The sequence below is a fragment of the Monopterus albus genome, unplaced genomic scaffold, assembly GCF_001952655.1.
Source record: "Monopterus albus unplaced genomic scaffold, M_albus_1.0 scaffold132.1, whole genome shotgun sequence".
NCBI lineage: Eukaryota > Metazoa > Chordata > Actinopteri > Synbranchiformes > Synbranchidae > Monopterus > Monopterus albus.
The window spans coordinates 116040-127762 of NW_018128012.1; the positions used below are offsets into that span (position 1 = coordinate 116040).

An 11723-nucleotide genomic window follows, 5' to 3' on the forward strand; every position below is an offset into this window, starting at 1 on the left:
CCTGGTGGGTTGGCCGCAGAAGCCGTGACCGCAGCCCCTCTTTGACACTCAGAAAACCCCACACACGTTCCGCAAAGTCTGCTAGCGAACCCAGAGCTGCTTGTAATCCATGTGCGGCCCCTGAGCCTGCAGTCTTGACACCAGCCGCCATTGCTGCTGTAGCTGTTTTCACACATTTCTCTGTCTCTATCTGCCGAAGCTGCAGAGGCACATCTGTCTCCAGTACAATGCTCCTGTCGCTGTTGCTGGCTGTAACTTGGACGTGAAGGGATTCTGTGCTTTGGTTAATGAGCTTGCCAGCAATGACAATCTCAGAGCCATTGAAGTAGTTGGTGAAGAGATGTTGAGTCACATACTGGACCGAATCCTCAGTGTAGTTGATCCTTATATCAGACAGCAGAGGAGTTCCTATTTCATGGTAGAATCTAGAAAGGGACAAGAAGATGATTGGAAAAACAAATCAACAGTCAAAGCAAGGCAACACGGTATCAAAGTAACAATAGAGTACATTCTCGAAAACATCTTGGTGAACGCTGGATTAAAGGTGTGGTCATGGCTAAAACAATCCATCCTGTTTGTGGTAGGAGATGGGATGGAAACCAGCCTCTTGAGGTCGAAGTCCAACTCAACCTTTGCTTCTGAGAGAAGGTGGTTATTATAAGTACAACTACAGGCAGCAATTTGCACATTGGCTGTTGTGTGTTTGAACAGGCGACTAAAGCTGTTGTTTTTTTCTGGTAGAGGCACGTTGGTGGTAGTTTTTGAGGGGAGGGAATCAAGGTTGCGATTCCAGATATCAAATGTCAAGTCATTCTCCAGCTACCCCACTTTGAGAGTCTTTGCACACATTCAGAAACTGTGTATGTTTATGTACAAGTCCTCTGACCCTTCCGTCTTGTCACACCGCAGTAAACCTCCTCACCTTCTAACCACTGTGTTTGTTCAAGGGAAAAATGGGTGCAAGAGAGAAAGAGAGTGGTCGTTGCAGTCTGTGGTTGTCACATGTTGACATTGATTAGAGGTCTGTTGTCAGCACCGCCACATTTACTGTCGTCATTCCCTCGTAGCTTGATGAGAGATGGATGAACATGTCAGAGGGGAGAGGGCGGGGATTAAGGAGAGCTAGCTGCTCAGTAAGAGGTGAATTAGGCTTTAAGGACAAAGAATCTGATGTTACTTATCAGAGAGTAGATGCATCTTTTTATCGATTCCTTTTTTATAAATACCCAGCGAGTATGTGTTGTGTGGGATAATCCTAACAAGTGAGTCCTGCAGAGGCATAAAACAAAATGATTTTTCATAACATTTTTGGAAAATAGATTTAACATTCCTACATGTCGGTCTGGTGGCCATATCTTTATATTTAAAAACAGCTACCTCAGAATTTCTCAATAGTTAAGCTTTATGCCAGTTTCACACCGGTAGATCACTTCTAGACCATACTGCTAGCCCAGTCTTTCAAGGCAGCTTTAGATATTTTCATACCAATTTTTGACTTTTTTTCTGACCATTATCAGGCCACTTTTAGACCTTACACCACTGTCAGCTAGCTTATGAATACCTACACACCGATTTTAGTACTTTCCCACTCCACTGTCAGACCAGATTTAGCTAAGCTGAAATGGTTTATGAATCAACTTCAAATAAAAGAGAAACTGTCTTTATTTCTCCTATTTTTAGCACAATGGGATTCACCAGTCCTATAATAACAGGTGTGAACCGGCCTGAGGTATAAGCCAACTAAATGTCTGCTTAGAGACCCCAAGCATGCTTGAAATGTCCCACAAGAGGGCTTGTTTAGCCATATGTGCACTGTATTGGCCATTAATGGCACTTTGATGCAAGTACAGTGTGACAAAGTGGGTGAGAACACTCCACTTGTCCCTAGGTTAAGTCATGTATGTTTCTTAATGCCTTAACCTGTGTGTTAAATGTTTGATTGTATTTACTAGGTTAATCACTTCCTCAATTCGTACGCTCTCTGATGTCATCAAGGATGTCATAGGGTTGATTGGTACCAGGAGCTACTTAATCAGCTGAGGTGGAGCAGCTTGGAGTATGGCAGTCTAAGTGTAGTGGTGTGCACGTGCCTGTAAGTTGCATTGAGTTATTTTCAGTTGATTTTTCTTCAGTTATGTGAAGTTAAACCATTTAGTTTGTTTAGTGATTTTGTTTGGCATGTGTACTTTGCTGGCACTTGTTTAAAATAAATGACTGATTTGAGAAAACCTGATGTCTTTTTCGAGTCTGTCTCCTACATTCCTGGCCGCTCAGAGTCAACCTACCACATACAGTCTGTCAGACCCTAATGTTAGGTTACATGGAAAACACATAGCCTAACACTAGAGTCTAAAATATGCTGGTCTCACAATGTAAGTAAACAACTACAGTTAATAAAGTTAATAATGGGTGTGTTAGATTTACAGTACATGTGTGAATAATTAAGCATTGACAATATTGGCAGTGGAGGGGCCCCCAGTCTAGTTTTTCTTAGGGCCCCAAAGACTTGGACTCCTCCTGTGTATAGGTCTGGAAAACTCACAAAATGTGAACAAAGGTTCAAAAGCTTTATAATCCAGTTAGTAGGTGGGAGGATAAGATGCCAGGGGTAGACAAAATATTCCAAGAGACACAGAGGTGAAAACACACCCTTACCCTTTGAGCATGGCGCTGGCGTGAGCTTCCTCAGTGATGCGTCTCATCATCCCACAGTTTTCCAGAGCCATGCGCTCCAGCAGCCGGTAATCCACATCATTCCCAATCCCGATGGTGAAGATGCAGAACTTCTCCTGCACAGCCGAACGAGTGTTCCACAGGATCGCCGTGGACTGGATCTCTCCGACAGTGGGCCGACCGTCTGTCAGGAATATAATGAGGGAGACGCTGTTCGGACTGGCGTCAGGACCCGAGAGATAATCACGAAGCAGGGAGGAGCCCATCTGGATGGCACCATTGATATTCGTGCCTGCAGTGGAGGAACGTGACTGGGGATTACTCAGGGATATGGAAATACAATGAATAAGTCAAACTTTCTTTATAGGCAAAATGAAGGGTGACTAACATACTGACATGCTTTCACTTCCCATTTAACCTCGTGCACCAGAGAATCTGTAGTGTCTCTCTGTCTCACTGCTCATCATTCATGAATCCACCAAACACAGTCGGATACATCTATCAAAATACAGGAATCAGGAGGAGAAGACGAGTCACAAGTACAATAAAGTGTCACCTCCAGTGGGCGCCAGCTGGAGTATAAAGCTCTTGGCATCTTTGAGGTTGACAGGTGTGACTGGAACGAGACGGCCTGGTTGCCACACTTTGATCTTACTGGAGAAGCTGACGAAGTTAAAGCGATCATCAGGGCGCAGATCCCCCAGAATGGTGAACAGAGCCTCTTTAGTCTGACACAGAGGTTTCAAAACATTAGATTCAATTATATATGTATGTATGAAAATGAGTGTGCCTGATTTCCTGTTTTCCAAATGGCCACACAGCCCAGAGACTGTGTAATCTTTGCACTGATGCCAACACCTAAATTCATCTGAAAGTTAACAGTTATATGAAAAGATTCTGTGTGTTGGCACAGAAACTGGACAGATTACAGTAACCTTTGATACTTGCTGATTATTTACGACCAGAGCTTTTACAATGGCATATTGTAAAGTTCTATTTTTAATTAAGGCAAGAAAAAAAGTTGAGATTTCTCGGTTGCCTTGGCTGGGCACGTTTATGTACAAAGAGAAATTAAAAAAACACCTAGAATGACCACAGTTGAATGCCTCTCACAATGAGTCAAACTGATAGGATTGGGACAGACATGAGGTCACTGACTTTGACCTTTGACCACCAAAATCTAAGTGGTTGATCCTTGAGTCCAAGTGGACACTTAAGACAAATGTGAAAAAAATCCCTCAAGGTATTCCTGACATATCAACCACAGCTGCGGTGGTAATATGGTTCTGTCCTGAAGCTTCACAGTCTGTAGCAACTTCATTGCTGGGGGATTTATAGATGCCTATGGAGGTTATACACAGCAGGGCTCAGAACCACCCTACACTGAAACCTTCTGTTGTGAAGCCACATCAAAACACACTTCTTGTTCTGTTCCCGCAGCCTGCTGGGGGCAGGCCATGGGTGGGGGGATGGATCAAGGGGTCGAGGGTGCTGTTGTGTACAAAGTTCCATTACCCCATAGACCCTGACCTTCCTCCCTCACAGCAGGGCCTTGTGCTGTATGTTTCCACTTTTTTCTTTCTCCCTGAAATCTGTTTTTCAGTTTCTCTGCTTCGTTCTGGTTCTGTCTCTTTGCTCATGGTAGCTGCAGAGATCAGCTGAGTCCAGCCGAGGGGATTATCATGCTATTGCACGGAAAGCTCTGATACTGATATTTCAGTGTGAGAGTGAAGAGGTGGGGTGTGACTTTTTTTTTTTTTTTTAAGTCAGTCCTGCAACTGAAATTGAGCTCAAACACTGCTTTGCATTTGAGAAAGCCTTTCTGAAAAATGATTTAATATCTGGTACTTTAATGTGGAAAAAATGTGATCAGCCAAAATCCCAAATTATCCCTTCAACAAATATGTGTACAATCTACTCTAATGAAGACCTGTTAGAATGATCCAAATTTAGTTTATCCCTAACTATTAATACTGTAAATTTGACATGAATCCTGAACCTATTCAAAAGCCACAGCTTATCACAGGAACATTTGGTTGAGATATTTAATCATCACAAAGAAATCTGACAAAATAATCCTGATGTAAGGTCCAGATTTTTCTAGATACTCTCAACCACATTTTGCAATTTTATCAGCAGCTTTAACTTGCCAGTGGTTTTTTAGATATCCCCTAAGTGTGTTGCTTTACCTGTCTGATCTTAGTCCCCAGCATGGAGGCGCTGGTGTCAATCACAAACACCACGTTCTTGGGCACAGCCGGCAGGTCTTTGGGAGCAAAGTAGTGGACAAAATGGCCATTTAAAACCTGCAAAAGAACAAAATTCACACACACGCAGCAGGCAGTGAGAGGGGCTGCAGTGGTTTTGTGTTATTGGCAGAACGTAACACTGTTCTGAAGACAGACAGAAGAGTTTGGCAGTGGGGTGAGGCTGGTGGCAGGAAGCCAGAGAAATGAATGACTACCAGGTGGTGGAGGAGAGTGGGGAAATCTGTGTGCACGCTGACAAAATATTACAAGTATTTTGAGGCAGCTTCAAAACCTTTGCTCATCTCTGTATGTTTGTGTTAAAGTTGCTGAACAGGCTGTTGCTCACCTGAATGTCTCCTATCCCCATGTCTCTCTGGACATCATAGCGGATCACAAAGTCTCCCAGGATGCCGCTGGTGGTGATCTTGGCCTGCTGGACAATGTTGGGGCTGAAGGTGATCTTGTAGACGTTGTTTTCATTTTTAATTGCAGTGGTGATGGGAAGCTCTGACTTGGCTGCAGCACAATAACAGGAAGTGTGTTTGTCTTTTAATACAAAGCTCTAAAATAACTATAGTGGCACGGACCTGAAAACAGATATGAACTGTTGACAGGGCAGGCTGAAAATGGTATTAGTGTACTGTTTATGAGCCAGACAAACACAAAGAAAAGAGTATAAGAAAGAATACAATTTTGCATCATGATTAAAAAAACAGGGTAGGACAATTTTTAAAAAATATGAAAAATAAAAGGCAAAAAAAAAGTTATTTACTAATAAAATATTAAGATGTAATGTGTAGACCTGGTGTCTTTGGTGCATCACGCCCAGTTGCAGTGTGGGAAACACCGTTGCTCCTGCCGTTACGAAGTGGCAGCACCTCGACATCTGTGATTAGGGAGTGGTCGACGATGGTGACGTCCAGGCTGAGACGGCTGACCAGCTGCAGGGGCCGCAGGCTGGTCACATGTTCATAGCGTCCCAGCCGGCGTTGGAGGAGCTCCTCGTAGGTGAGCAGAAAGATGGCTCGGTTCTTACCCGGTATATTAACTGCCACCCTGAACACGTCCACCACTGACTCAGGCCTGGAGAGGAGAGAGAAGGAACCAGTTTAAAGGGACTTTAAATTTTTTGACATTTTGGGAAATGCTTTCCTCCCTGAGAAGATGGTTGCAGGGTGCAGAGTCTTGTCATTGTCTGACAAATAAATAGTCTGCCACATAACCCACCATCACAAAAAAAGAGATCTCAGAAGGCCTATGATCAAGAGTTGTTGATTTGCATGTAGCTGGAAAGGTTTACAGAGTTGTACAGAGTCGTCTGAAAGACTTCAGACCTTCATCAGTCCACAGTCAGACATACTGTCTATACATAGAGACAACTTGGTTCTGTGGCTCCCAGCCAAGATCAGTCCAACGGCACATCAGAACCCTCAGTGAGATAAAACAGAGCCCTAGAGTAACAGCTGAAGACTTGAAGGATTCATCGGAGCTGGTTAACATCTCTGTTCCTGAGTCAACCATATGCAAGGTACTGAACAGGCCTGGTATCCATGGCAGGACACCATGGAGGAAGCCACCGCTCTACAAAAACAACACTGCAACACACCTGAAGTTTGCCAAAGACCAGCCCGACCCTCCACAACACTACTGGGAAAATGTCCTGTGGACAGATGAAACGAAGGTACAACTGTTTGGAAGAACTTGCAGCACTACGTACGGCGTAAAAAGAGGGAGCATCGTGATGCGGGGCTGGACCTGGACTGCTTGCCATTGTGGAGGGGAAAATGAATTCCCAAGTTTATCCAGGTGTCCTACAGGATAATGACAGGGCAGCTGTCACCAAGCTGAAGCTCAGAAGAAAGTGGATGATGCAGCAGGACAATGACTGTAAACATCGAAGTACGTCTACTACAGAATGGCTTCAGAGATAAAATCCGCCTTTTGGAGCGGCCCAGTCAGAGCCCAGACCTCAACCCGATAAAGATGCTATGGAATGACCTCAAGACGTTGACACCAGATGTCCTAAGAACATGTCTGAGCTGAAGCAGCTCTGTCAGGAACAATGGCCCTACTTTCCCCCTGAAGGTTTGTGCAGATCTGATCCACAGCTACAGGAAGCGCTGGCTGGAGGTTGTTACTGCCAAAGGTGGTTCAACCAGTTGTTAAAACACTGTTGCCATGACTTTTTCAACCATCACTTTGTGTATTTAATGCGTGTATTCAATAAAGATGTTTGTGTTTTATCAGCTTAGAAGTATTGTTTCTTGATATTTGTGACTTTGATGAACATCAGATCACATTTCATGACCAATTTATGCAGAAAACCAGGAAGTCACAACCAGTGCCATTACATTATGCACTGATGATGCAGTTTTCAGGACCAGGCCATTTGTCCAATCAGTTTGATGTCAAGGTTAAGGAAAACAGAAAGAGCAATAGCTGTTAAAATCATGAGAGAAGAAAGAAACACTGGAGCAATTAGGAGAAGTGGAGAATAGAAGTGGAGCACTGAGCTACGGAGTCCAAGTGGTGATATCAGGCCTCTGTCTAATCCCACATCTTCCACTTGATTCCCCTCCTTCCTCCTCTGCCCTGTTTACAGTGGAGTCAATGAATCACCAAATCTCATTTAAGGAAATGTCACTTTTCAGACAGCTGGAAACGTGATGTCACTTCTTCCAAATGTCACTTCTTGGGTCACAGATCACCCTGTAGTGTGTGGAGCGGTCTTCCTAATGAACCTGTCTCTGTGGCTGCCTGTACGACTGCTGCTGTGCAGCCAGGATGAAACACCAGCCGCACAAACACAATCTCTGGGTTCTCTCACCTTGCATTGCCTGACTCTTTGTTCTTGGATTTGCCATTCTCCTGTCTGACCTTCTTCTCCTTCGGCTTGACCTCGCTCTGGTAGACATGCCCTCCGACGATCCTGGTTCACAGGGGTCAAAGGTCTGGGATTAGAGCCATTCAGGATCATCTGTTGTCACAGTTCAACTGTGGCTTCTCTTACAAAAGGTTGGATTTGTGGACAAAATGTTTTGCGTGTACCCGTCCTGGCCATGAATGGTCACTAAGAGCAATATAAAAGTAGTCACCTTTGCTTGTCTCCTTGCCAATATCTCCACAGCAGCAGTACAATCATGAACTACTACTAGCAATTAAATCTGGTGTCATTCATAAAATAACTTCCAAAATGTCCTAATCTGCTTGTGACTGACCAAAGCTGGGGACAAAGTGGAGCGAAGACTGACACAGACATTGTTTTTGTTTGCATTTTTATTTCTAAAGAGGCATCGTAAGGACACTTTGGTATTTTAGCATTTATCACTACTTCTATTTTAATCATAGGACTCAAAATTGGCACTGTTATTTATTAAAACTTGCCAGATCTTAGTGATAACCATAGTCATTATATGTGCACAGGGAGAATGAGCATCTTAATTTTAAGCCATTTGAATAAAGCAGGATGTCTTGTTGTTTTAACCTTCTTTTGCCTCTAAAACCCATCAAATCGAACAATGAAGGCAACATCAGTCTTTGTCTGAAATGATCATAATGCATGTCTGCAATAAGCCTGTGATGAAGAGTCGAGTAGAAACGGTCTCATTTCGAGGGGTTGCAAACCAAAATCTCTATTGTGGAATATTGGATCTTCATCTTCCAGTGAAACTTGTCTTTGTGGCTTTATGTTTCTGCATAAATTGAAAGTTTACATGTTCTTCAGTGGGTTCACAATATTTTCAGTCATCTTAATAGTCTTTCAAAGGCCACTGAATTATATTGAGAAGGCAGTTTCTCTCATTAGATACTAGGTTTCCAAGCATGTAAAACCTCACCGTTCAATCCCGATTATGCTTGTGATTTTAGGTCAACAGCTGTGAGTTATTGTTGCTGCTCAGGTGACATGTATGGCTCTTACATGGTGAAGTTGGAGACGTAGGCGTCAGCGGGGATTTGAAGCTGGAAGACGCCTTCTGTGGCGGCGGGGTGCCGGTTGAGCATGGCGCAATACACCGCGGTGAAAGCATAGCGGGAGACGATGGTGGTCTTGATGGAGAGCTCCTGGATGTGAGGTTTGGTCTCCTGCAAAGACAGCGTTAAAACACGGTAACTGCACAACACCAATACCCAAATTTAATCTGGACCTGCGTCATGATTTCACACATCTTTGTTGTACATTTTTATTTTCATTCGCCCAAATATCTCATTTCAGGAAAGCTGGACTTCCCCATAGTTACAATAACCAAACAGACAGGGACATTTGTTCCCATGAGCAAAGATTCAGCGCATTACAGCTCCTCTGGCACAGATCCGCTTGGCGGATCTCCTTGCGTCACGCCCAAAGCGCGCAAGTTTTGCATGACTAAATACTTTAAACCAGGTCATGCATTCTGGGTTACAATTAAAAAAATAAACAGCTCTGCTTAATCAAACGTCTTCTTTCTGCCGGGCAGACCAGTTCACTAACCTGAGAGCAAACAGTTGCGTTGTCAGATCACAAGGAATGAACATTAATCCACTGTGCCATATTATCAGACACCAAGCGAAGATGATCTTTTATTATATTTAGAAAAAGCATTAACTTGTAGTTGCTTTCCGTTACAGTCCGATTTAAATGTACAGAACGACATTTGGAGTCGTTCCTTACGTCCCTACTCTAAAGTTAAGGGACAGAAACAAACAGACAGAGCGTCATACCGCTGCCGCAAACCTGACCTTACCTTGGTTAATATATTTGTCACCTGCCGAGGGACCCTGCGCGGCGCCTGTGAACACAAACACAGTCAGAGGAAGAAGTACAAGCACCATAATGTGCAGTACTTAGGTCTTTTAAACATCTTACAATGTCTAATCCAAAGTCTGCCAAATCGGAACCAGTATCATCTTCAAAAGAAGATTCCTGTTGTTGTCCCAGGACACGCGTGCTGACACACATCAGCAGAACCAGCAGCAGCATCTCGCAGTCGCGCTCCGTAAAAACTCAAAAATAAGAATGAGGCATTATTTCCAGCACTCAGCGTCTCCATGTGTCCAGACCAGAGTGATCGGACAGAGGAGTGACACAAGGAGAAAACTGCGCCCACCCACAGCAGGAGAGAGATGTCGGGCTCCTGCTGCGTTCAGGGAGCGTGGGATTGTTTTTAAGAACAAAGCCCCGAAAAATCAGTAAATTGTCTCAAAGATAGTGTGCCATGTTCCTCCCGTGTATTCCCATATGTTTGGCATTTTTGACACCGAGTAAGTAATATGGCAGCATTTGAAAGGAAAATATTTGGTGGCTGAACTCGTGTTCAATCTTAAATCACCTTAAATTCAGCATGAACCTGAAGGTCATGAGCAGATGGAAAGCATGCATGTATTATAGGAATGCTACAACACTGATCATTTACACTCTTAGTTTAAGTTAGAACTTAAAGACTAAAGTTCCAAATGCAGTTAAAGTTTTTTTTAATTTTGTTTTTGTATTATTAGGCAATAGATTAGTTTTTCCAAATTCAAGTCCTCTGTCTCTGTGCAGAGGTTATCCCTGCATTACTGATGATGGATAGAACAGCTGTCCGCTACATGCTCTCTCCGGGCTGATGCAGCAGGGGGACTCCCACCACAACAAGACCAAGGTCACACCATAGAGTAATATGGGTCAAACCACAAGAGGATTTTTGTTTTGTTTAGTAGCTGAAAAAAGATGTGCCTGGTACAGACAAACACAAGGTCAGAGAAAACATTAAGTCTTTCATTTTACAGATATTAAGATGACAAACTAGGTGGTACAGGACATTAACAGAGCTGTACTCGAGTGACAGCCCCTTCGGGTGGTTCAAGTAAAACAGCATTCTCTGAGTGATCCCCTTCTTGTGCAGAGTGCCATCTATTCTGGCTGTGACTGATAATGATGTTAGCTATCATATTTTGTTGAATAAACAAAGTCATCACAGACTAAAAAAGAACTAGATGACTTATACAGATGCAGAAAAGCTCAAGAGACCTGATATGACAGCACTGTTTACCAGCTGTTTTTACAAGAAATGATCATTAGTCTCAACATTAGAAACATTTAATCAAGGTCAGTCTAATAGTCAGTATCTTATAAACACTCTGTGGCATCAACATATGACAAAGCAACATAATACAACATGCAAAAAAACTAACTAGGGCTTATAGTCACCACTTGGAGTATGTAGTGCTTTTGTTTATTAATTTTCGTGATTTCTGTTGTAACTTTCAATATACACAATATTGTAGTTTGATTAGGTTACAAGCTGTTAACAAAACACTGACAATCAGTACCATTAGCAAACAGTAGCTTATTTACATACACATCCAGCAGATACGGAGCAACAGAAGTATTCATCTGGATTCTTGTTTTGCTCCACTTGACATTTGTTATGTTCAATATTCCCTCAGTTTTGTTCTCCAGGGACATGTGTGGCTCTTTAGCTGCTAAATACTCCACCATGTTCACTAATTTCATCTATCTGTATATTGGTGTTGGGCAGTGGATGGATCAGAGCTTTGTTTGCTAAAGCCTGGAAATGGCTTTAATGAGAAAGGTTAGCCTAAACCAAGCAGTAAACTAAAGCTGGCTAGAACAGTCAAATAATGAGCAGAAAGATACTAAAAAACTGAGAAGGGCTGGAGCTGGGTGATAAACTCTCTCTGGATATTGACTAGATGCCAGTAGTCATTTATTGAATTGTTAAAGAGTAACTAAACCCCCAAACCACTTTTTCAGCTGAAAACCAGTTTATACTGGTATTTACTAGAGTTGTTGATTGACTCAGATCCAAATCTTGACGAAGT

General features: G+C 43.0%; 1 protein-coding gene across 1 annotated transcript in view; it reads right to left on the reverse strand.

Annotated features, from left to right (window-relative positions):
* itih5 (inter-alpha-trypsin inhibitor heavy chain 5) overlaps window positions 1-9975 on the reverse strand; it is a 13315-nt gene extending 3340 nt beyond the window's left edge. The window contains exons 1-10 of the mRNA XM_020613324.1: window positions 9766-9975; window positions 9644-9688; window positions 8842-9005; window positions 7750-7851; window positions 5725-6005; window positions 5269-5438; window positions 4863-4979; window positions 3230-3401; window positions 2656-2965; window positions 11-425 (exon numbers count right to left, since the gene is read on the reverse strand). Of these exons, the coding sequence (XP_020468980.1) occupies window positions 11-425; window positions 2656-2965; window positions 3230-3401; window positions 4863-4979; window positions 5269-5438; window positions 5725-6005; window positions 7750-7851; window positions 8842-9005; window positions 9644-9688; window positions 9766-9879 (1890 nt within the window). The 5' untranslated portion in view covers window positions 9880-9975. The remainder of the gene's footprint in view (window positions 1-10; window positions 426-2655; window positions 2966-3229; window positions 3402-4862; window positions 4980-5268; window positions 5439-5724; window positions 6006-7749; window positions 7852-8841; window positions 9006-9643; window positions 9689-9765) is intronic.
* Window positions 9976-11723: the final 1748 nt, after the last annotated feature.